The sequence below is a fragment of the Trichomycterus rosablanca genome, chromosome 18, assembly GCF_030014385.1.
Source record: "Trichomycterus rosablanca isolate fTriRos1 chromosome 18, fTriRos1.hap1, whole genome shotgun sequence".
NCBI classification, from domain to species: domain Eukaryota; kingdom Metazoa; phylum Chordata; class Actinopteri; order Siluriformes; family Trichomycteridae; genus Trichomycterus; species Trichomycterus rosablanca.
Window position 1 is genome coordinate 9,828,087 of NC_086005.1, and position 25,389 is coordinate 9,853,475.

General features: G+C 42.0%; 1 protein-coding gene across 7 annotated transcripts in view; it reads right to left on the minus strand.

Moving 5' to 3' along the window:
- Positions 1-25,389, minus strand: part of gramd1ba (GRAM domain containing 1Ba) — a 68,187-nt gene that overhangs the window by 31,071 nt on the left and 11,727 nt on the right. For 3 of the 7 annotated variants that reach the window (XM_063013591.1, XM_063013590.1, XM_063013589.1), the window contains exons 1-2: positions 23,149-23,489; positions 19,105-19,182 (exon numbers count right to left, since the gene is read on the minus strand). In XM_063013591.1, the coding sequence (XP_062869661.1) occupies positions 19,105-19,182; positions 23,149-23,489 (419 nt within the window). Of the gene's footprint in view, positions 1-196; positions 387-19,104; positions 19,183-23,148; positions 23,490-25,389 lie in introns of those variants that run through there. The other 4 variants (XM_063013595.1, XM_063013592.1, XM_063013593.1 and 1 more) reach the window with 4 other exon arrangements.

Below are 25,389 nucleotides of genomic sequence, written 5' to 3' on the forward strand. Positions count from 1 at the left end.
GAGATGCAATGCTAAACCAATGTATCCTGTAACCTGTGCAAGGACAAGCTACCACCCCCTCCTGTCAATTAATCATCACAGTGAAACAGAAGCGCCGGTGAATGCAGCACAATGTGCTTATTTTTAGCTAATGTAGATCCAACCTACATCTTTCTCCCTGCCCTAATAAACTCAAATTAACACAAATAGAACCAACCTGGAGGCCATAAAGGTCCGAGCAGCTCGTCTGTGCTTCATTCATGCAGAGAGAGGCAGGACAGGGTGATGGGGAAAAGGAGGAGGAAGAGCTGCGGCTGTCTCCCAAAGCATCTCAAATCAACATCCAATCCATACCGGTGTCAGACAGGCTGTCTCTGCTTCTGCTCCTCAGCTCCTTAGATTGTTCCTCCTCCTTTACCCTCTGACAGACTGACTCCTGCAGAAATCTCTGAGCAAAGCAATGGCTTCCCCTCTTCATTACGCCTGCTCTCCGGGTTGCAGTCGTTCATTATTCATGCTTTTCATGAATGGAGGTTCGGACGTCAGCAGCACAACTCACCCCTCCCCCAGATCCAGCTCTCATCACGCCCACTTTCCTCTCGCTCTGTGACTGCCCACATCCCAGCATGCTGCTGTGCAAAACCTCATGCCTACTAAGGCACCCATGATGCATCTGTACAGAACATTTTTGATGTTGGTTATGTAATCAAAAACTAATTTTACATTTGATGTTAAAAGATTAAATACATATTTAAGGGACTATTATAATTTAGTTTATTTTAATCACTTACTTTATCCTGGTCAGGGTCATGGTGGCTCCAGTTCCACAGGGAAACACTAAGCGCAAGGTAAAAATAGCCTAAACAGGGCACCAATTCGTCACAGGGCTTCCTCCACCCTCCCAGACATATCTAATAGCACATAGCCTAATAGGTAGAGCTTTGAGCTATCAACGAAAAGGTTGCGAGTTAGAATCCCAGCTCTGCCATGCAGCCACTTTTGGGCCCTTGAACGAGGTCCTTAGCCCCCTCTGCTCCCCTCTGCGCTCTGACCCCAGCTTCCGAAACAAGCTGAGATACGCAAAGAAAGAATTTCCTTGTACTGTACATGTGTATCTGTATACATGACAAATAAAGGCGTTCTATTCTATATCTAATAGCACAGCTGAGATTTTGGGTTCGAGGACCTGTGTTTGTTTCTCGCCTCTATTCACTGTCTAAGTATCTTCGTACCTCTGTGTCTGTGTGGATTACCTCACAGTACCCCCCTTTCCCACCCATAAAAACATACCAAAGGTGTACTGGCTGCACTAAATGTTGCCCTCTGTGTGAGTAAATGAATAAGTGCTCTGTGAAGGACTGGTGCCCTGTCCAAATTCTACACCTGACACATGGGTGGTGCAGGAAAATGAAAGAGCTTAGTTCAGTGTGGTTTACTCAATGTCATGGACTTCAATAGCTTACTAAACACGAGCGTAGAACATGAAGGGGAAAAGAGAAGTAAAAGTGAGAAAAGGGGAATGATATTTAATAGTGAAACTGAGGTTTCTGCATCAATCCACCCATGTTCTTTCAGACGGGGTCATGACTCTGCTTTACTACAAGGTCTTACAGTGTCAGTGACTTTTGTCCAAGTCAGACTTCTTGTGCTTCACCATAGTAAAAATGTGCTTCATTGTCATCAAAAAATATTGATGCTCAGGGCGCCCAGGACACCCCGGTTCGAATCTCAGCTCAACTACCGATCAGCTGGGTGCCATACAGAGGGCACAATTGGCAGTGCCTACATGGCCTAAATTGGCCACCATATCTGCTGGGTGGGGAAATGACCGGACCTTTAAAACACTGGGGTCTTCAAACGCTGTGCAAGGACCCGGTTAGCAGACCGAGTAGAAGAAGGGGACTGCGCACACATCAGTGGGCACGTGAGCAGCAAATATGCCCTCCGAGGTCATGGTTCTGCTTTACTTCAAGGTCTTATGTTACCTTACATTCTACATGCATGGAGCGGCAGTATGTATAAAGGTTTGCACAGCGTCAGTGACTTTTGTCCACGTCAGACTTATTGTGCTTCACTATAGATACAATGTGCTTTATTTACATCAAAAATACTGATGCGCCCAGGTGGCGCAGTGGGATATAAAATAATTAATGAGCCAGTTTATCTTACTCATATTAAACCTTGCTGTCATAGTCAGTCAACTGGAAATACATATCAGTCATATAAGTCTATCAGATATATCTATCAGATATATCAGTCTGGAAAGGGTTATAAAACCAATTCTAACATTTTAGGACTCACAAATGGTCCCTGGGCAGATGCACCATGCGAGATACAACACAGTGCAAAACGGAGATGGGAGCATCATGATATAGGGCTGCTTCACTGCAAGTGCTATTTGGGCAATTCAGGTCATTGAAGGAAATATGAATGAATTGAATGTAAGGCAAGGCAAGTTTATTTGTATAGCACCTTTCATACACAGTGGCAATTCAAAGTGCTTTACATAAGGGAAAAAAAAAATAAAAATAAAAAATTTAATTAAAAGCATTAAAACATTCCTGAGATCTAAAACCTCAGAAAGACTTCTTGCAAACATTTAGTTACAAATGTAACTAAATGTACCAGTACATTAAAGGAAAATTTAAGCTCATTGGCCATATAAATCATTTAATATATATTTTTTTATTTTCCATCGTAAAACCTCCAAGATGGTCAAAGAAGGTTTTGGGAAGAACATGCCTACTCGGAAACTTGAAACCATTGACTGACTTTACAGCGACCCACAGCGGATCCTTACTGAGAGGTGTAATAGTAGAGAAAGGGCTCTGGACCTCTGTTTAAGGTAATACATTAGCATTCAGTCACTACACACAGGAACTTCTTAAGTCAGACTCCGGCATCTCCCTCCTCTGAATACAGATCGGCTGGAAACAGAACCCCCAGAAAGATAATTATAATTCTAGCAATGCACAAAAAAAACTCTGCAAATCACGTCAGAATGATGAGCCAAGTTTAATCTTTCTCTGTTCAACAACAAAGCATAAAAAAGGTCCTGAGTCACGCTAATCTTCCTCTGAGCCCAAAATAAGTCAACCGCTGCCAAACAGTCATTGTGTTACCTAAAACAGGAAGAGCCTTATATAACCACAGAGCAAAACACCAACTGTGCCAGTCATCCTTCCCAGCAGAAGCAGCAGCAGCACCACATCTACCACCAGCAATCAGACTCCAGCAATAGAGCATGAATAATCTGAGGGTACATGTTAGATTTCATCAAAACATCTGCCATACAAATGCTTAATGCTGGTAACAATTCCACTAGTGATTCATTGATGGATGGATGGATGGATGGATGGATGGATGGACCGTCAGACGGATGGACAGACAGGCAGATGGATAGATTCCACTTACAATTCCACTAGTGATTCATTGATGGATGGCCGGATGGATGGATGGATGGATGGATGGATGGATGGATGGATGAAAGAAAAAAAGGATGGATGGATGGATGGATGGATGGATGGCCGGATGGATGGATGGATGGATGGAAGAAAAGAAGGATGGATGGATGGATGGAAGAAATGAAGGATGGATGGATGGATGGAAGAAATGAAGGATGGATGGATGGATGCAAGAAAAGAAGGATGGATGGATGGAAGAAAAGGAGGATGGATGGATGGATGGAAGAAAAGAAGGATGGATGGATAGATGGAAGAAATGAAGGATGGATGGATGGATGGATGGATGCAAGAAAAGAAGGATGGATGGATGGAAGAAAAGAAGGATGGATGGATGGAAGAAAAGAAGGATGGATGGATGGAAGAAAAGAAGGATGGATGGATGGATGGATGGATGCAAGAAAAGAAGGATGGATGGAAGAAAAAAAAGGAGGATGGATGGATGGATGGAAGAAAAGAAGGATGGATGGATGGATAGATGGATGGATGGATGGAAGAAAAAAAGGATGGATGGATGGATGGAAGAAAAAAAGGATGGATGGATGGACATGAACAGATGAATGGTTGGATGGAAGGAAGGATGATGCTATGAAATGATGGATGAATGGATGCTAGAAAATGATGGATGAATGGATGCTAGAAAATGATGGATGAATGGATGGATGGATAAATTATGGAAGTGAAAGGTAGGAGGAAGCAAAGAACAGGTGGTCATTAGTTACATCCTACAGTGCTAGCAATACTGTTTTTCTTCTGCAGCATGACATCACCAAAAATATCACACACACACACACACACACACACACACACACACACACTCACTCACACACAGACTCACAAACTCTCAAACACACAAACACAAAGTGCAGGTATACTTATAGTTCCTAGAATTGAAAAAATCACAGCTGGTGGAAGAGCATTTTCTTACATAGCTTTTCAACTTTGGAATAATCTCCCTGCTTCTGTCTCAATCTTCAAGTCCAGATTAAAAACACATTTATTTACTCAGGCTTATGATTAGTCTTTCCAAACCAGGGATGTGTGGCTCCGATCCTGGATGTCTGGGGCTGAGCAGTCTGGTGCTCTCATGTTGCTGTTGCTCTGCCTCTCTTTTCTGAGGTTTGTTGACATCTTTTTCAGATTTGAGTCTGTGTCTTTTTGTTCCAGAGTAGGGAGATGTTTACTCTCCTAAATGATGTAAATACTTTCACATGGAACTGCAAGGGTACTGTATGTACTTACTATGTACATAGCTTTAACCTCAGCCTAACTGAACAGCTTTTGAATAAACTGGAAAATCAATTGAGGCTTTCCTGACAAAACAAAGTGCCCAGCCATACAATTGCTCCTTTGATTTAATAGACACAAATTCCCACATACATACTTCAAATTCCAGTGAGAAGCCTAAGAAGAGCGGATTTTGTTATAGCCAAAAAGATCATAAAGATGTCACTCATTTGTTATGCAATGGGATGTTCAACAAGCTCATGGTCATCAAGCCCCACCACTGCCAAGTTGCACTGTTGGGCCCCTGAGAAAGGTCCATAACCCTCAATTATTGTATGTCGCTTTGGATAAAAGCATCTGCTAAATGTCACAAACGTAAATGTAATTGGATGTCCAACAAGCTCATGGTCAGTGTCCAAATATTTTAAGCCATATAATGTATGACTGGTCATGCTAGGCCATACCAAATCAAACTGGGTTTTGTCATGTTATGCAAGGGTTGTTAACGGCAGACCCTGTTTGATCATATCAGACTGTGGCTAATCAGGTGATTTACCCTGCTATACCAGGTTATTGTACTCAGGTGATTCCAGGTTATTATTCTAGATCATGCTAACTACACACGGTGCTGGTTTATGCCATGTTATGACAGATTATACATGATTATAACAGGTTAAGATTGTTTATGCCAGTTTCTACTTGGCTATGGCAGGTCGTATAAAGTTGTAGCTTGCTGTGCTAAGCTATGCTAGGTAATTGCTAGGATTTAAGCCTTTACCTACACCAGGGAAAGCCATAATATCCAAACCAGGCTTAATTATGTCATGTATGTAGACTATGGCTAGATTATGGCTAGTAATTATTACAAGCTTATAGCATGCTATAGGTTGGCTCATGTCATGTTTATGTCATGTTATGACAGGATATATATGATTATAACAGGTTCAGACTGTTTCTGCCAGTTTCTGCTTGGCTATTTCAGGTTGTATAAAGTTGTAGCTTGCTGTGCTAAGCTATGCTAGGTGATTGCTATGATTTGAGCCTTTACCTACACCAGAGAAAGCCATAATATCCTAGCCAGGCTTAATTATGTCAATCTACACCAACTTCGCAGGGTTGCTATGTCAGATTCTCTTAGGTTATGCAGTTTTATGACAAGTTAGCATTCTAGGTCAGGCCAAATTACAAAACAGTAGGTTATAATACACAATCTATTACAGTAGGTTATGGCGAGTAATTATTACAAGCTTACAGCATGCTATAGGTTGGGTTAGGTATGCCAGAACAGGTTATATCAGGTCATACTAGTGTATGTCATGTTATGACAGGATATACATGATTATAACAGGTTAAGATTGTTTCTGCCAGTTTCTACTTGGCTATGGCAGGTTGTATAATGTTGTAGCTTGCTGTGCTAAGCTATGCTAGGATTTAAGCCTTTACCTACACCAGGAAAAGCCATAATATCCAAACCAGGCTTAATTATGTCAGTCCACACCAACTTTGCAGGATTGCTATGACAGATTCTCTTAGGTTATGTAGTTCTATGACATGTTAGTATTCTAGGTCAGGCCAAATTACACAACAGCAGGTTATAACACACAATCTATCACAGTATGTTATGGTGAGTAATTATTACAAGCTTATAGCATGCTATAGGTTGACTCAGGTATGCCAGAACAGGTTATATTAAGTCATACTAATTTATGTCATGTTATGACAGGATATACATGATTATAACAGGTTCAGACTGTTTCTGCCAGTTTCTACTTGGCTATGGCAGGTTGTTTAATGTTGTAGCTTACTGTGCTACGCTATGCTAGGTAATTGCTAGGACCTACACCAGAGAAAGCCATAATATCCTAGCCAGGCTTAATTATGTCATGTATGTAGACTATGGCTAGATTATGGCTAGTAATTATTACAAGCTTATAGCATGCTATAGGTTGGCTCATGTCATGTTTATGTCATGTTATGACAGGATATATATGATTATAACAGGTTCAGACTGTTTCTGCCAGTTTCTGCTTGGCTATTTCAGGTTGTATAAAGTTGTAGCTTGCTGTGCTAGGCTATGCTAGGTAATGCTAGGATTTAAGCCTTTACCTACACCAGAGAAAGCCATAATATCCTAGCCAGGCTTAATTATGTCAATCTACACCAACTTCGCAGGGTTGCTATGTCAGATTCTCTTAGGTTATGCAGTTTTATGACAAGTTAGCATTCTAGGTCAGGCCAAATTACAAAACAGTAGGTTATAATACACAATCTATTACAGTAGGTTATGGCGAGTAATTATTACAAGCTTATATCATGCTATGGGTTGGCACAGGTATGCCAGAACAGGATATATTAGGTCATACTAGTTTATGCCATGTTATGACAGGATATACATGATTATAACAGGTTAAGACTGTTTCTGCCAGTTTCTACTTGGCTATGGCAGGTTGTATAATGTTGTAGCTTGCTGTGCTAAGCTATGCTAGGTAATTGCTAGGATTTAAGCCTTTACCTACACCAGGGAAAGCCATAATATCCAAACCAGGCTTAATTATGTCAATCCACACCAACTTCGCTGGGTTGCTATGACAGGTCATACCAGATTATGCCACGTTATGCAAGGCTTGGTGATGCCAGGTTGTCCTCTCATGCTATGTGCATGCAGAAGGTGAGAGGATCTTACCAGGCGAGTTTGAAGCCTTTCATTAGTGCAGTAAGCTGAACGTCCTACAGCCGCTGCATCGTCTCTCCACACGGCTCGCTCGTCCTCGCTCCAGAGCGAGGGAGCCTGGCTAAATGGCCCTCCACTGCCACATCCTTCACCCACGACGGGCTCCAGAGGGTGCACGCTTAGCCCAAAACACACACACGCACACACACACACTCTTGGCAAAATGCAGCAACCTGTCTCGCTCTGTCTCTGTCCTACTGCAGATAAATCCTGAGATGCCTTGCCGGTCTTCGGTGCCCACTGAGCATGCTCTGTTCCTCGGATGCCCCTCCTCCTGTTATGCACAGTCTGATCTCTGTCCAATCACAAGAATCAGATTCCAGCTACCTCGTTCTCTTTAGCGCAGCAGTGCCAGAGATCCTTGTTTCCCCGTGATCTGTGTGTGTGTGTGTGTGTGTGTGTGTGCGTGTGTGTGCGTGTGTGTGTGTGTGTGTGTGTGTGCATGTGCGGTGCAGCTTCAATCCGCCCAGCAGATGCCCCTCTAATCCTTTAAAGCAGGATTAACAGTGCATGTAGATGCCCATGTGTGGATACCCGTATGCAGACGTCCATGTGGGGATGCCCATGTGTGGAAGCTAGCCTAGGGAAGCTAATGTTTTCAATCTAGTGTGTGTGTGTGTGTGTGTGCTGAGTCACTGTCCATTTAATACACAGCACACACTGCAACACACAACAATAAAATGCCAACACACGTATAGTCCGGAAACCAAACAGTATCTTAGCTTGTAGCTTACTCTCCTGATCTGGGTTGCAGTGGGTTTGGAGCTACTGAGAGCAAGACAGGCGTACACCCTGATCAGGGTGTCAACCCACAGCAGGGCACCAAACACTTCCTCACTTACTTACATTCTGAGGTGATTTAAAGTAGCAAACACACCTTCTGCATAATTTCTGAGGTGCTCAAATACTGGAGTACATCCCAGTCAGGGTCCCAGAGGGTCCCATGGCATACGCTCTGGACAGGGATTCAATTAATCATAGAGCAACAAACACTAACCCATACACTTTTTCACTTACAGTGGGGGAAATAAGTATTTGATCCCCTTACAAAGACTTGAACAGTCTATAATTTTTATGGAAGGTTTATTTTAACAGAGAGAGACAGAATATCAACAAAAAATCCAGAAAAAAAAAAATTAAATAAAAGTTATAAATTAATTTGTATTTAATTAAGGAAAATAAGTATTTGATCCCCTACCAACCAGCAAGAATTCTGACCCCCACAGACCGGTTATGTGCCCATGAGGCACACAAATTAGTCCTGTCCCTGTATAAAAGACTCCTGTCACAGAATCAGTTTCTTCCGTTCAAATCTCTCGACCACCATGGGCAAGACCAAAGAGCTATCAAAGGACGTCAGGGACAAGATTGTAGACCTGCACAAGGCTGGAATGGGCTACAAGACCATCAGCAAGAAGCTTGGTGAGAAAGAGACCACTGTTGGTGCGATCATTCGAAAATGGAAGAAATACAAGATCACAGTCAATCACTCTCACTCTGGAGCTCCATGCAAGATCTCACCTGGTGGGGTAAGAATGATTCTGAGAAAGGTGAGGTCAGTCCAGAATTACACGGGAGGAGCTTGTCAATGATCCACAGACATGAAATAAACACTAACCCATCCATTCCCTAATTATTCACAACCAGGGTGAACTGAGGGCAGCCAACACACCCTCTGCATGAACAAACATTTTGGATCGGGTACCAATCCATTTCAGGGCATTCTCTCAACTCACAAAATTTTGATGAGGTCCCCATCCACTACTTCACTTACTTACACCCGAGGGTGAATTAAAGTAGCAAACACACCTTCTGCATAATTAATCAGGTGGTCAAAAACTAAAGTACACCCCACTCAGGGTCCCAGTGGGTCCAACGCCATACGCTCTATACGGGGATTCAATTTATCAAAGAGGAACAAACACTAACCCATCCATTCCCTGACTCACTCACAACCACTGAGGATGAATTAATTGAGGGCGGCCAACACACCTTCTGCATGGAAAAACACTTTGGACTGGGTGCCAATTCATCTAAGGGCATCATGCCCATATGTTCACTCACCTCACACAATTCTGACAAGGTCATTTTATCTTTTGCATGCTTTTAAAGGTAATAGAGAGCCCACACAGACAAGAGGAGAACATACAAAACTCCTCACACAGTGACTGAAAGCATAGATCAAACCCAAGATCGTAGAAACTATACTGCTGTATGACACCCACTGGACTGGCTGCTCTAAATTGTGAGTGAGTAGTCTAATGTGTAAGTGTGTGATGCCTAGTGATGGTTTTCCACCACCTTGATTTTTGGCGGCTCTGGACCCACTGTGACCACAATCAGAAAAAAAGTGAACAATTAAATAAATTGATTTAAATTTAAAATGTAAGGCAAGTGAACATCAGCCTCAAATATCTTATCAACAGTCCACAGTGACGGTTGCCCTGAAAAAAATTCTCAATAATTGCTTTATATACTGATCAGGGTTGCAGTGGGTCTGGGTCAACACATACATTCACTCACCAACTCACTATTAGGGGGTATAGAAAGTAAACAATACACCTTCTGCATAATTTGGAACTTAGTCTCCTAGTTTATAAGAACTTAGGTGCCCAGTGCAAACCACACAAACATACACACACACACACACACACACACACACACACACAGCAAATGTGCCATGGCAGTCAGCTGTGGTACTGATTGGACAGCTCCATCACCACTAGGGATGCACTTTTTTTTGATGGTTAACCAGCCTTTGACTGGGTTTTGATTCATTAAGTAGTAGCATGGGGTTTTCCAAGTGTGTGTGTGTGTGTGTGTGAGAGAGAGAGAGAGAGAGAGAGAGAGAGAGAGAGAGAGACTTAGTACATATCGTCTGCATTTGTGTTGGTGTATTTAATGATCGTCTAACACTGCTCTGCTGTTCCAGCACTACTGCGCCCCCTTGTGCACAAATCAAGGTTCATTTGATGAGTTTGGTTTGGAGGAACTCCAGCGGCCTGACCTAAAACCCAACTGAACATCTTTGGGATGAATGGGAATGCAGACTGCAAGCCAGGCCTTACAAGTTTTGAAACCATGTTGTCAAACAAGTTTTTGATCTGGTGTCCACATAGTTTTGTCCTTGACGCATCAAATCCAGCAAATACTATGACCATACAAACATGCGTGTAAGAAACGTGTGTGTCATAAGTCTTGGAATAGATACAACTTTTATAAACTTGAATAGAATGAATATACACTGTATGGCCAAATGTATTTGGACACCTGACAAGCTTTTCAGACATCCAATTTCAACAACACATGGAATTAAAATTGTGACCTGTCTGTGATTATTTCAGCTATAACAACAGCCGCTCTTTTAAGAAGGCTTCTCATGAGACGTACGTCTGTGGGAATTTGTGTCTGTGGGAATTTGTGCTTTCCACAGTCAAAGTTTTTAGCAATTAAGTTAGTGTAACAGACTTTTCTGTAGTGTAGTGAGCTGATGTATGGAGTGCATTCTTTTTATCCCACTGGGGATTGCATCATCAATGGAAAAGTGTGCTTCTCTACACATGTAATCATCTCTCTGTAGTCTGTGCTGCGCTTTGAACAAGCCAGTAAAGTATTACGCTCCCGATAGTTTGTCTATGTACAATTTGTTTCTTTTTTTATAAACTTAGCACTCTAAAGACGCTCGGTTACATTAGCAATCGGTTAAACAAAATGCCCAAGTTGTCAAAGTTTAAAGCAGCAAAAAACAGTTATTTAATGAGCAGTTATTTAATGACTGCTTGAAAAACAAGGTCGTTGAAATGAAGCACATTTTAATAGGAATTCACTGAAGTGTAAAGATATACGTGGTCATCTTATAAACTAGCAGACTGAACCTTGTGTACCCTGCACCAGCACCTCCATAACTTATTCATCCACCAGCTTAACTTCACCAAGCTCAAACTACACAGCACCAGTGTCAGATTCTTCTACTCAGTCTCCAGTACATCTACAGGCTCTGGACACACTGGTTTAATCCCTAACATACTTGAAACTCCCAGACACATAGCTACAAAAATGATCATTTGCTTGTTGTTGTGCTTTCATAAAGAGCATCTTTTTCTGAGGTAAACAGTGGTCATTGTGGTCCAATTGGTCCAATGTTCTTAAGTTCCATATAAATGCTTTTGATTTTGGAATAGGATGTCCAACAAAGTAATGGTCAGGTGTCCACATACTTTTGGCCCTAGAAGTTAAAGATACGAATGTCTACCCTTGTGGAAACAACTTCATGAACATGTGCATTAATTCATTTGTTTTTGCTACCTCAATATTATTGCACTAAGCAGTCAATCCACCTACTGGAATGTTTTTAGCAGTCGGTAGATAGGTAATGGCAGTAACATAGCAGACTTCCCAGAGACAGTGGCCAGAAACCCAGGTCTCTAGAATTAACATACACAAAAGCACACACAAACACACACACAATCACAGACATACACACAGACACATACTAATACACATATACTTACATATACACATACACACACAAAATCGCACACAAACACACACACAAAGACAAACACACACACACAGAGATGAACAAAAACACACACACAAAATCGCACACATATACGCAAAGAGGCAAATACTCACACACACACACACACACACACACAAACATGCAACCACAACCACACACACAAAACTGCACACATACACACACGGAGAAACACACACACAAACATGCACACACAAACACAACCACAGACACAAAGCACACGAACACACATGTACTTACATACAAACACATAAACACACACACACACACACACACACACAGTTGTACACGCATACACACAAACACACACACAAACATGCACCCACAAACACAACCACAGACACACAGAGCACACAAATGCACATGCACTTACATACAAACACACACACACACACAAATTGCACACATACACACACAGAGACAAACATACATACACACACACAAACATGCACCCACAAACACAACCACAGACATACACACAAAGCACACAAACACACATGAACTTAAATACAAACACACACACACACACACACACACAACCAAATATATATACACACAAAGCACACAAACACACATGAACTTAAATACACACACACACACACACACAACCAAAGATATATACACACAAAGCACACAAACACACATGAACTTAAATACACACACACACACACACACACACACACAACCAAAGATAAATACACACAAAGCACACAAACACACATGAACTTAAATACAAACACACACACACACACACACACACACACACACACACAACCAAAGATATATACACACAAAGCACACAAACACACATGAACTTAAATACACACACGCACACACACAAACACAACCACATACAGTACACACACCCACAAACATGCACCCACAAACACAACCACAGACATACACACAGAGCACTCACATGCACATGTATTTACATACAAACGCACACACACACAAAATTGCACACATACACACACAGAGAAACACACACACACACACACAAATAAAATTGCACACATACACACACAGAGACAAACATACATACACACACACACAAACATGCACCCACAAACACAACCACAGACATACACACACAGAGCACACAAACACACATTAACTTAAATACAAACACAAACACACACACACACACAGGAACACTGTGAGCACAAAGCGGATTATTATGTGGAGAGCTTGTATAGCTTCTGCATGACTTTCTCCTTCATACATGCCCTATCAGCCCTGTGGCACCTCTGAGACTTGAACCTGGGTCTATATAATAGATGGTGGGCTAGTATTTTAGCCACTGCACCACCAATATATATTTACCTACAAACACACACACACATTTGTCTATTTGACAGGTTTTTAGAAAGTACAACTGCTTGTCATTTAATTAGGAACAGCCTAAAAGTACTGGGTCGAACCCTGTTTACTCTTAGTCATTCAGGACATGTATTCCACACGGACTTAGAAACTTTTTTAAAAGGTTTTGGTCCCTGTTCTACCAAATCCAAAAGATCTACTGACTCAAATGAAGGAGATACATATAGTCAATGCTAATGCTCCAGCTGTCCAAACAGTACTCAACAGTATCAGAGGACCCATGTGTGCCAAGGTTACATTTCCTACACCGTGACACCACCAGCAGTAGCCTGAACTGTTGATACAAGGCAGAAAGAGAAGAAACCTAAATTAATCAGACCAGGCAACATTTTTTTCCAGTCTTTAACTGTCCAGTTACAGTGAGCCTGTGCCCACTGTAGCCGTCATGTAATAAACTTGAATATCTCCAGAGTAGACAAGTGATCACAGAGCAGCAAAGTCTAGGACAAATATAATCTTTTGACCGTTTTTACGTATACAGTGACACACACCTTCATATAAAAACTGAATATACGATGTTTACATATATAAAGCAGTTATTCTGGCCCATCCCTAAACCTATAATCTTCAGATTGAGGTCCATAACAATTCAGTGTGGTCACAGATAGAAATGACCATACTCACTGCTCCCTGCGGAAGTGTAGCTTCTTCCTGAGAGTCGAAACCCGCGGGTGGCAGCGCAGTCTGACAGGAGAGACGCAGGAGAGCCCACCCAGTGCTCGGCTCTGTACCATGGTGCGGTGCTCGCTGTGGCACTGCTAAACGAAATACACAATGTATCCGGAGCTCCCCATGCCCAAATATCTGTAGCCTTCTTTCTATCCTTGTTTCTCTCTGTACTGTCCTAGTTCCTGCAGCTCCAGCAAGCTCATGTTTCCACCTGCGATGGTGCTGTTGTCAGTGCTAATGAGCTAAAGTCCCAGAAAGGTACAGCTGCAGAGAAAACGCTGCAGATGAGCACAGACAGAAGAGAGGGGGTGTTTTAAGTACAATGGAGTGAGAAAGGGAGGGTAGAGGGGTGACTAAAAACAGCACCTCACAAAAACTAATACAGAAGCTTAAACTACCACAGATAAACACTGGTAAAAACTGTAGTAGCACTAATGAGCTATTAAACCTAGTGACGTTTAATAGGACACTGGCATAAAACAACACATTGGACCCTCCGACCAACTTAAACTGCCCTGCTGTACTATGGAAATGTCTAGAAGCCACAACAGACCAACCGGAAGGTCCATACTAGGTCTAAACTGCCACTGGAAACAACATGAGCAACAAGATCATTACACACAATCCTGTCATCACTGTGTATAATTACTAGAAAGGTGTAAAGCACACCAGTATTGGACAATATTAGGTTTTACTATCAACCAGTCTGAATTAATGGGTTTAGCGGATGCCAGAATGACACTATAATTGGCAACCAGAATGCATATGCAAAGATATTTCATCTGCCCTAGGTCATCCTTATACTTATTCATGATACTTATGCAAACATACACAGTGGTGGGTTAGGTAAGGTTAGGTTAGGGTGTAGTTGCTCGAAGTAGTGTAGATTAGAGTGGGGTTGTGTGAAGGATAGGTTAGCATAGGGTAAAGATGGGTAGAGTAGGGTTGGGTAGGACACTACAGAAAGTCTGGTAAGGTGAAGTACATGGTAGCATAAAATAGTAAAGGATATGGTAGAAAAGGGTGAAGTAGAGTAAAGCAGAAAAGACTGTGTTAGAATAACGTAGAGTGAGGTATGGCAGTGTAAGGTAGCATAGTATAGGGTTAGTAAGGAGAAAGTAGGGTAGGGTATGGCGATGTGCGGTGATGTAGGGTAGGGTTGGTAGGGAGAAAGTAGGGTAGGGTATGGTGGTGTGAGGTAGGACAAAGTAGGGTTGATCAGGATAAAGTAGGGTAGGGTATGTTAGCATGAGGTAGCGTAGGGCAGGATTGATAAGGATAAAGTAGGGTAGGGTATACTGGAGTGAGGTAACGTAGGGCAGGGTTGCTAGGGAGAAAGCAGGGTAAGATATAATGGCATAAGGTAATATAGGGTAGGGTTGGTAAGGATAAAGTAGGGTAGGGCATGACAACATGAGGTAGAATAAAGTAGGGTTGATCAGGATAAAGTAGGGTAGGGTGTGGTGACATGAGGTAGGACAGAGTAGGGTTGATCAGGATAAAGTAGGGTAGGGTATGGTGACATGAGGTAGAATAAAGTAGGGTTGATCAGGATAAAGTAGGGTAGGGTGTGGTGACATGAGGTAGGACAGAGTAGGGTTGATCAGGATAAAGTAGGGTAGGGTGTGGTGACATGAGGTAGGACAGAGTAGGGTTGATCAGGATAAAGTAGGGTAGGGCATGGCAACATGAGGTAGAATAAAGTAGGGTTGATCAGGATAAAGTAGGGTAGGGTGTGGTGACATGAGGTAGGACAGAGTAGGGTTGATCAGGATAAAGTAGGGTAGGGCATGGCAACATGAGGTAGAATAAAGTAGGGTTGATCAGGATAAAGTAGGGTAGGGTGTGGTGACATGAGGTAGGACAGAGTAGGGTTGATCAGGATAAAGTAGGGTAGGGTGTGGTGACATGAGGTAGGACAGAGTAGGGTTGATCAGGATAAAGTAGGGTAGGGTGTGGTGACATGAGGTAGGACAGAGTAGGGTTGATCAGGATAAAGTAGGGTAGGGTGTGGTGACATGAGGTAGGACAGAGTAGGGTTGATCAGGATAAAGTAGGGTAGAGTGTGTCAGCAAGAGGTAGCATAGGGCAGGATTGCTAAGGAGAAAGTAGGGTAGGGTATAGTGGAGTAAGGTAACATAGGGCAGGGTTGCTATGGAGAAAGCAGGGTAGGATATAATGGCATAAGGTAATATAGGGTAGGGTTGGTAAGGAGAAAGTAGAGTGGGATATAGTGGAGTGATGTACCGTAGGGCAGGGTTGATAAGGATAAAGTAGGGTAGGGTATAGTGACACGAGGTAGGATAGAGTAGGGTTGATAAGGATAAAGTAGGGTAGGGTATGGCGACATGAGGTAGGATAGAGAAGGGTTGATAAGGATAAAGTAGGGTAGGGTATAGTGGAATGAGGAAGCTTAGGTTAGGGTTGGAAAATTTAAAAAGGGGTAGGGTGTTTTAGGAAACAGTGTTGATCAGGATAAAGTAGGGTAGGGTATAATGGAGTGAGGTAATGTAGGGCAGGGTTGATCAGGATAAAGTAGGGAAGGGTATGGCAACATGAGGTAGGACAGAGTAGGGTTGATAAGGATAAAGTAGGGAAGGGTATGGTGGCGTGAGGTAAGATAGAGTAGGGTTGATAAGGATAAAGTAGGGTAGGGTATAGTGGAATGAGGATGCTTAGGGTAGGGTTGGGAAATTTAAAAAGGGGTAGGGTGTTTTAGGAAACATAAGGGCATTGTTAGATGAGAGAATGTGTTAGTTTGAGGGCTCTCAGGTATTAATGTGTAAATAGATAAACAAATGAGCAGATACACAGATTGATACACTGCTGTTTACTCTGCTTACGCACGACTGTACAGCAATGCACAGCTCGAATTCCATCGTTAAGTTTGCAGACGACACAACTGTGGTGGGACTCATCAGCAACAACGATGAGTCAGCGTACAGAGAGGAGGTACAACATCTAACGGACTGGTGCCAAGTCAACAACCTGTCTCTGAATGTGGATAAAACCAAAGAGATGGTCATTGACTTTAGAAAGACACTAAGGGACCACTCCCCACTGCACATCGACGGCTCATCTGTTGAGATCGTCAAGAGCACCAAATTTCTCGGTGTTCATCTGGAGGAGAATCTCACCTGGACCCTTAACACCAGTTCCATCACCAAGAAAGCCCAGCAGCGTCTCTACTTTTTGAGAAGACTGAGGAAAGCTCATCTGCCACCCCCCATTCTCACCACGTTCTACAGAGGAACAATCGAGAGCATCCTGAGCGGCTGCATCACTGTCTGGTTCGGAAATTGTACTGCGTCGGACCGCAAGACTCTCCAGCGAGTAGTGAGGACAGCTGAAAAGATCATCGGGGTCGCTCTTCCATCTCTCACGGACACTTTTAACACCCGCTGCATCCGCAAAGCTCTCAGCATTGTGGACGATCCAACCCATCCATCACATGGACTTTTTACTCTGCTCCCGTCTGGGAGACGATACCGCAGCATCCGGACTAACACAACCAGACTGTGTAACAGTTTTATCCCTCAAGCAATCAGACTTCTAAACTCAGGACTGTAACAATTTCCTCCGGAAATTTTCTGCTGCCACACACTGATCTGTATTGACTATGTTACTTGCATTTTTGACTGTTACTTGCATTTTTGCACACCTCCTGGAAATGCACAATAATTTCTGCACCTTACTTGTATTTTGCACCATATTTACTTTTTAGGCACCTTATCTGCATTGCCAATTTTACGCTGCTAATGTACAACATGTCACTACCTCATGAACCATTGTACCATCTATTCACCATCATGTACTAACACTTGTCTTTAGTCCTGTCTTCTAATTACTTGTTTAGATTAGGGATAATTAGGAATATCTTTTGTAGTTATTTATTATAGGATTTTTTGTATTATTGTTGTATTTGCACTGTTTTGTATTGTCTTGCACTTTTTGTACCGTGTTACACCGTGATCCTAGAGGAACGCTGTTTCGTTTCAATATGTACTTGTATGTAGCTGAAATGACAATAAAACCTCTCTGACTCTGACTCTGACTCTGATGATGACTGACAGGACAACAGGACGGCTGGATGGACAGATGTGTGGATTTATGGAGTCAGATGGACAGAAGCACCACCAGTAACCCTGTGTGTAAACCAGCAATCTGCAAATTGAGCACAAACACAATATGTAACTTTTCCACCTGGATGAGGAGCAGCATGTTCTACCAAAACACAACACACAGCTAAAATACATGCTGAATATTTTTAGGTAAAAAACCTTGCTGATGTAACATCTGCAGCAGCTGCTTTCACTGACCCACAAGGTGAACCATACAGAGCTATACTAGCTATAATACATACATCCACTCATCCTTTTATCTACTCATCTATCGATCCATTCATGTTCCATCCACCATCAATTCATCCTAAAACACACACTCGCATTTTTAACAACGTTACACCCCAACACACATTGTTACCATTCAGTTTAACAATATAAACCTTAATCATCGATGCAATGAGCTGATGAGCTGAATCAACACAAACAGCTCTGATATACCGCTGCCATCATCTGACCATCAAGAATAACAGCAGCAGTAAAACGAAATGAACAGTTTGACCTATTAAAAGCATGGCATGAAAAAATGACAAGCACATAATAATAAAAACTCAAACAGCAGCGTGAAAATCATCAAACATGACGAGACAATAAACTGAGCTTCATGACTGACAGCACCCAGAAAAAATGCTGTTTTAATATTTCAAGCTTTCAAACACAATGCGCATCGACAGCTGACAGATCTCACTGTACACTTTCTCTCTCAGTATAAAACCGAACGTATGTGGACACACCTTAAATGAATTGCAAACAGGTAAACAGCAGGACCCAGCAGGATGAATGAGGGATGCATTGGAACGTTGATTTAGAGCTGGGTGTTTTTGTTTAATACCACTGCCAGACCTCATAGATGCTTTTTTAACTAAATGAACACAAATTCCCACAAGCAACTCATACTAATAAAGACGTTTTGAGAATATGGTGTCCGACGAGCTCAAGGTCAGGTGTCCACATACTTTTGATACACACAGTGTACACAGATGAATGAAATACCTGTCGTTTTGAACATTGGGGCTCAGGTATCGGGTCGACTCCTCTTCATGGCTGCTCTGTAAGCTGCTTTGCTGGCTGCTAACACACAGACAAACAGAACGAGAAGAATTCAGAAGGTCTGAGCACTGAACCGTATGAGCATCTTCTTTCACTTTTAATCACATTACATTTTATCTGTGTCCATTCCTGTAGGCTGTGGATGTATGTTTATTGCTTCCCACTAAGTTACATTAAAACCAAAATCTGATGCCAAGAAGGCCTGGCTCACACCTGCCATTCCAATTTATCCCAAAGATTTTCTGTAGTCTTGAGGTCAGAGTTCCTCTCTGTAAAAATCCGCTGCTAGGAGCCCAGGTGGGCACAGCGAGTTCGAATCTCACTAGTCTGCTGGTAGGGAAAACACCCGATTAAAAAGTGGACAGCCCTCCTTAGCCATAGCGAATGTAGAAGGAAAATGAGTACATCCGAACTGGGACAATGCAAACAGTATCATTAGAGAGTCTCAGTAGGTATGGAGGACCACCCTTTTTTCTTCGTATTCTGTTGCTGTCTTAACTAGACAGTAGGAGTCACTGTTTCAGCGGCAGAGAGACTGTACTCCATCAGGCCTTCTTCACCCACAGACACAGCCAACTGTATTTATGAGTGCACTTATACCGCCAAGAGTAGATGGTGTTACAAGTGCAAAGAAAGGCAGGAAAAACTCCATAATAATGCATCTGGTTTTGTGATAGGATGTCCACATACTTTTGGCCATACAGTTCAGATGTAGGTCTTGGAAACATCTCAAAAGTCTTGAGATTAAGAAATGCTGTGTGTGGTAAAAAAAAAAATATATATATATGATTTTTAATGTAGGCATCATTAAATGTTGATCAAAATGAAAATACAAACACCTCACTCATGATAAAATGTTTACCTTAAATGTCACAAGTAAAGAACTACTAAATACTGGAACAGAACCAACATGGTTCTTGTCTTATGTTCCAGAAAGAACCACAAATTCTCCAAATCACATACAAACTTTTCATTAGTGCTAAAAGTACCACAGTCACCTAACAGGAACAGTTCAAGGATATCCAGCCACCACAAATCAATGTAATGTATTTATTCCATACAGCCACACCCGACCAGGCCTCTTGTTTTGAAACGATCCGTATCTGCATTATTAGTCATCAACATCCCACATTATGACCACTGAATGGATATGAACACTTCCGTGCTAAGCTTGTTGTTTTATTTTTAAACCAAAGCTTCTGAGAGAAGCCCAAGGGAGATGAATATTTGATGGCTCTCTAGATGCACAACAGCAGCATGCTATAAATGTCACAGCACAGAGCAAACAGCACATGCTTATAAGCTCAGCAGGAATAAAAATAACTCATAAACAATAGAACTGAAATTCAATTGGGGTGGCATCTACACTGTTTGTTTTTTAAGCCTTAAGCACTGGAGGAAATCACACGATATGACGTAAGTACAGTGGTACCTTGAAACTCAACGTCAGTTGGTTTTGGGAATGGTGTTGAGTTTAAAAGGCTTTGAGTTTTAAGGTATTTTTTCCCATAAGGATGTATGTGAAACCTGTTAATGTGTTCCAAGGTCCCGTGGAACTGCATATATTACTGCATATAGGCTAATGTAAAATAATAGGGTTGTTTTGGCACTTATACACTAAAAATAACACAAATATAGTATATAAAACACTAATACATTAGAAAAACAATTTACAATAAAACCTGCTCTTTACTTCTTTATTGTTCCCTTATGCTTCTTAATCGTGGAGATGCTTGATCTTGAAATATCGTATTTCGTTCAGTAAAGGCGCGTTCACATGAGAAGCTTTTGCACTGGCTGTGCCGTTATTTCCTATGAAGTGTGGCGGAGCACAAAGCTTAACGTGACTTATTGTACTAAAACAACAAGCGAGGAATTTAATTAGTAGAGAGAACTTATAAGCAGTAATAATTAAGAGAGGTTTAGTGTTTCTATGTTGTTCTTTTAAGTCACGTTAAGCTTTTTTTTAATGATAAGGTTTTTAGACTCTCAAAAAAAGCTGATTCTCATAATTTCTCAGAACCCCGAGCTGTAACACAAGTTTAATAGTCAAGCAGGAGAAAAATCCAGCTAAATACAGATAGATGTGGAGCTTTCAGAGTGGATTTGACAGTTATTCAACACAAATGCAGATTCGTCTCATATTTGCACTTTGATGACATTTTACCGCACCGCTCAAGCCAAGCGCTGAGCAAAGCTGCAGTTCATTGTTAATTTAAAATTAAATAAATACATTTTTTTTAAAAGCTGAATACGTTGAGTTCAAGGGTACAAATTTCTCGACAAAGGGCGTTGACTTTAAAGATTTGAGTTATGGAAACAACGAGTTACGGTGCCACTGTATGTGTTACAGGTTTACATCAGTTTGGGGAGAGCCTTTTCCCAATCCAGCATGACTATGCACCTGTGCATTGAGCAAGGTCTATAAAGACATGGTTTGATAAATTGGCTTGCACAAAGCCCTGACCTCATACCCTTTTGGAGTAAACTGGGACGTTGATCATGAGCCAGGCTTGACTGGTCTGCCTACAGGCCAGTTCTGTCTGCTATTAAAAATGTTTGGGTCATAAATTCTTATTTTTACTGCTTATTTACTGCAGCTTTTCTGGAAATGAGGTTTTAATATAAGCCTTTTGAGAAAGAGAACATAAGTTCGCGTCCACCAGTATGCTGCTGGTCCTGGGGTACATTTGTACTTTTATTTTATTCAAAGTGACTTACAATTGAGACTAAAATCAATCCACACAATTGAGGACAGCTGAAAAGATCATCGGGGTCGCTCTTCCATCTCTCACGGACACTTTTAACACCCGCTGCATCCGCAAAGCTCTCAGCATTGTGGACGATCCAACCCATCCATCACATGGACTTTTTACTCTGCTCCCGTCTGGGAGACGATACCGCAGCATCCGGACTAACACAACCAGACTGTGTAACAGTTTTATCCCTCAAGCAATCAGACTTCTAAACTCAGGACTGTAACAATTTCCTCCGGAAATTTTCTGCTGCCACACACTGATCTGTATTGACTATGTTACTTGCATTTTTGACTGTTACTTGCATTTTTGCACACCTCCTGGAAATGCACAATAATTTCTGCACCTTACTTGTATTTTGCACCATATTTACTTTTTAGGCACCTTATCTGCATTGCCAATTTTACGCTGCTAATGTACAACATGTCACTACCTCATGAACCATTGTACCATCTATTCACCATCATGTACTAACACTTGTCTTTAGTCCTGTCTTCTAATTACTTGTTTAGATTAGGGATAATTAGGAATATCTTTTGTAGTTATTTATTATAGGATTTTTTGTATTATTGTTGTATTTGCACTGTTTTGTATTGTCTTGCACTTTTTGTACCGTGTTACACCGTGATCCTAGAGGAACGCTGTTTCGTTTCAATATGTACTTGTATGTAGCTGAAATGACAATAAAACCTCTCTGACTCTGACTCTGACTCTGATGATGACTGACAGGACAACAGGACGGCTGGATGGACAGATGTGTGGATTTATGGAGTCAGATGGACAGAAGCACCACCAGTAACCCTGTGTGTAAACCAGCAATCTGCAAATTGAGCACAAACACAATATGTAACTTTTCCACCTGGATGAGGAGCAGCATGTTATTTACTGCAGCTTTTCTGGAAATGAGGTTTTAATATAAGCCTTTTGAGAAAGAGAACATAAGTTCGCGTCCACCAGTATGCTGCTGGTCCTGGGGTACATTTGTACTTTTATTTTATTCAAAGTGACTTACAATTGAGACTAAAATCAATCCACACAATTGAGGGTTTGAGAGTATTGCTCAAGGGCCCAACATTGGCAACCTGGTATGACATTACAACAAGCACTGGGGTGACATAAACTCAATTTAAGCAGCTCATTAAAATACCATTAAGATATATAAATGGTTCTGCAGGCCTGCCTATAAAAAGTACATGAAGAAACAAAGTGATGCTGGCCTGGTAATACAGACCTGCTCTCACTGCTCTGCTCCTTCTTGTCTCCTCTTTGGAGCCACTTCTTTAAGAGGGAGCGTCTGCGACAGGGTGAGGCATTCGGCGTGGACGTGACAGAGCCTCCTCCGTCCTCGTCGCTCGATGGCGTAATCTCGATGGAAGGAAGCTGCAGGTATTCCTTGTTACTCTCGCTTGCCTCTTTCTCGCTCTGCACTTGCTTCATGCGCCGCATTTTAAAGCGTTTGCGGCGCAGAGACGGGCTGGGAGAGGCAGGAGTTTCTCCGCAGGTGGCTCCATCCTGATCTGCATCACAAGGAGCCTGGATATGAAGTGCTGGCAGTTGCAGAGTTTCAGTCATGGCTGTGCTTTTTCGCAAGTGTGCCTGGTCACAAGATTAAAGGGTAAAAATGGAAGCTCTGCGATTCGTCCCAAAATTGCAAGTCAGCTTCAGAGGTTGAAGCTGTTTTCCAACATGAACTCTCAGAACCTAAGTCTGGATTGTGCAAAAACAGAAGGAAACAGAAAACAACCTGTTTCCTGTCCCATCCCAAAGCTCCTTGGATTACTGGTTTGGGATGATTCATTCCAACGCCATGAAACGTTGTGGAGAAATAGATTTCGTTCTCTATGAGTCTTCAAAGATTCTTGACTATCTTTAGGCTTGGTTGGCATGGTTGAACCTCAATCGCAGACTTCTTCATGCATGTTTAGCCCTTGGAGGTGACTTGCCATTCCTAACAGAATTCCAGCCATGGCCTAGGGGTCAAAGGAAGATTAAAGGTGGTGGTTCCATGCATACACACACAAAGCAACTGATAAAACAGAGTGGTTTCCTGCTCTTATTCAGCTCATATTCCACTGCTTTGGAGTCTAAAAAGGTCAGACATTAAAGTAACGTGTTTCTGTAGCTGTTTGGTCATCTTCATCTCCATTCAATAAGTCATTTTCTGATAATCAGAGTCAGATGTTCCTACTCTTTTGTATCTAATTTCAAGCAAAATTAGGCTACACCGTCGAAAACCTTGTGTGTCATGTATGAAACAGGTACACACGTCTCAGGCAGCTGAACATACAGGTGCATCTGTGCCTCATATGCATGTGCCAATGCATGGTGGAGCAGCCAAAAAGTGGAAAGTCTGCAGATATTAGACTCTTTGTTGCAGCAGCCTATTAGGTAGATCATTCTCAGCACTGCAGTGACACTGACATGGTGGTGGTGTGTTAGTGTGTGTTGTGCTGGTATGAGTGGATCAGACACAGCAGTGCTGCTGGAGTTTTTAAACACCTCTGTCCACTGTCACTGCTGGACTGAGAATAGTCCACTAACCAAAAACATCCAGCCAACAGCGCCCCGTGGGCAGCGTCCTATGACTACTGATGAAGGTCTAGAAGATGACCAACTCAAACAGCAGCAATAGATGAGCGATCGTCTCTGACTTTACATCTACAAGGTGGAACAACTAGGTAGGAGTGTCTTATAGAGTGGACAGTGAGTGGACACGGTATTTAAAAACTCCATCAGCGCTGCTGTGTCTGATCCACTCATACCAGCACAACACACACTAACACACCACCACCATGTCAGTGTCACTGCAGTGCTGAGAATGATCCACCACCCAAATAATACCTACTCTGTGGTGGTCCTGACCATTGAAGTACAGGGTGAAAGCAGACTAAAAAAGCATGTAGAGAAACATATGGACTACAGTCAGTAATTGTAGAACTACAAAGTGCTTCTATATGGTAAGTGGAGCTGATAAAATGGACAGTGTGTTTTATGCCTGATCGGTGTCATTTCAGCATTAATTCCCTCCACCTTGCTTACTTGTTCTGACACCAGAGTCTTTATTTCTTTCTAAAGCCCTGAGTGTTTTACAGCCCTCTATTGGCACCATTTCACGGCAGCCTTTCCATTCTTCTTTCTGGACAGAGCACAATTACTGAGCAATTACCACAATTTAACAAATTAAACGTTAATGCCAGATGCACTGTGAGCGCAGACAGCAGTTACAGGAAAGAGCATTTTGATAAAACAAATAAATTAAGTGATGGTGTGGATAGTGAGGATGGTATAACAGTTAAGACAGGCACATATGGTCTGAGCCACCTGTCTGGTCTAATATTACACACTCCACCGGTCACTGGTTCCACCCTGTAGAGATTCTGGACATGTAATGCAGGCTGCACACCCAAGGTTGTGCTAGTCTCACAGGGGAAGGATGGATATTAAATATTTTCTGGAGCATTGCTGCACTATT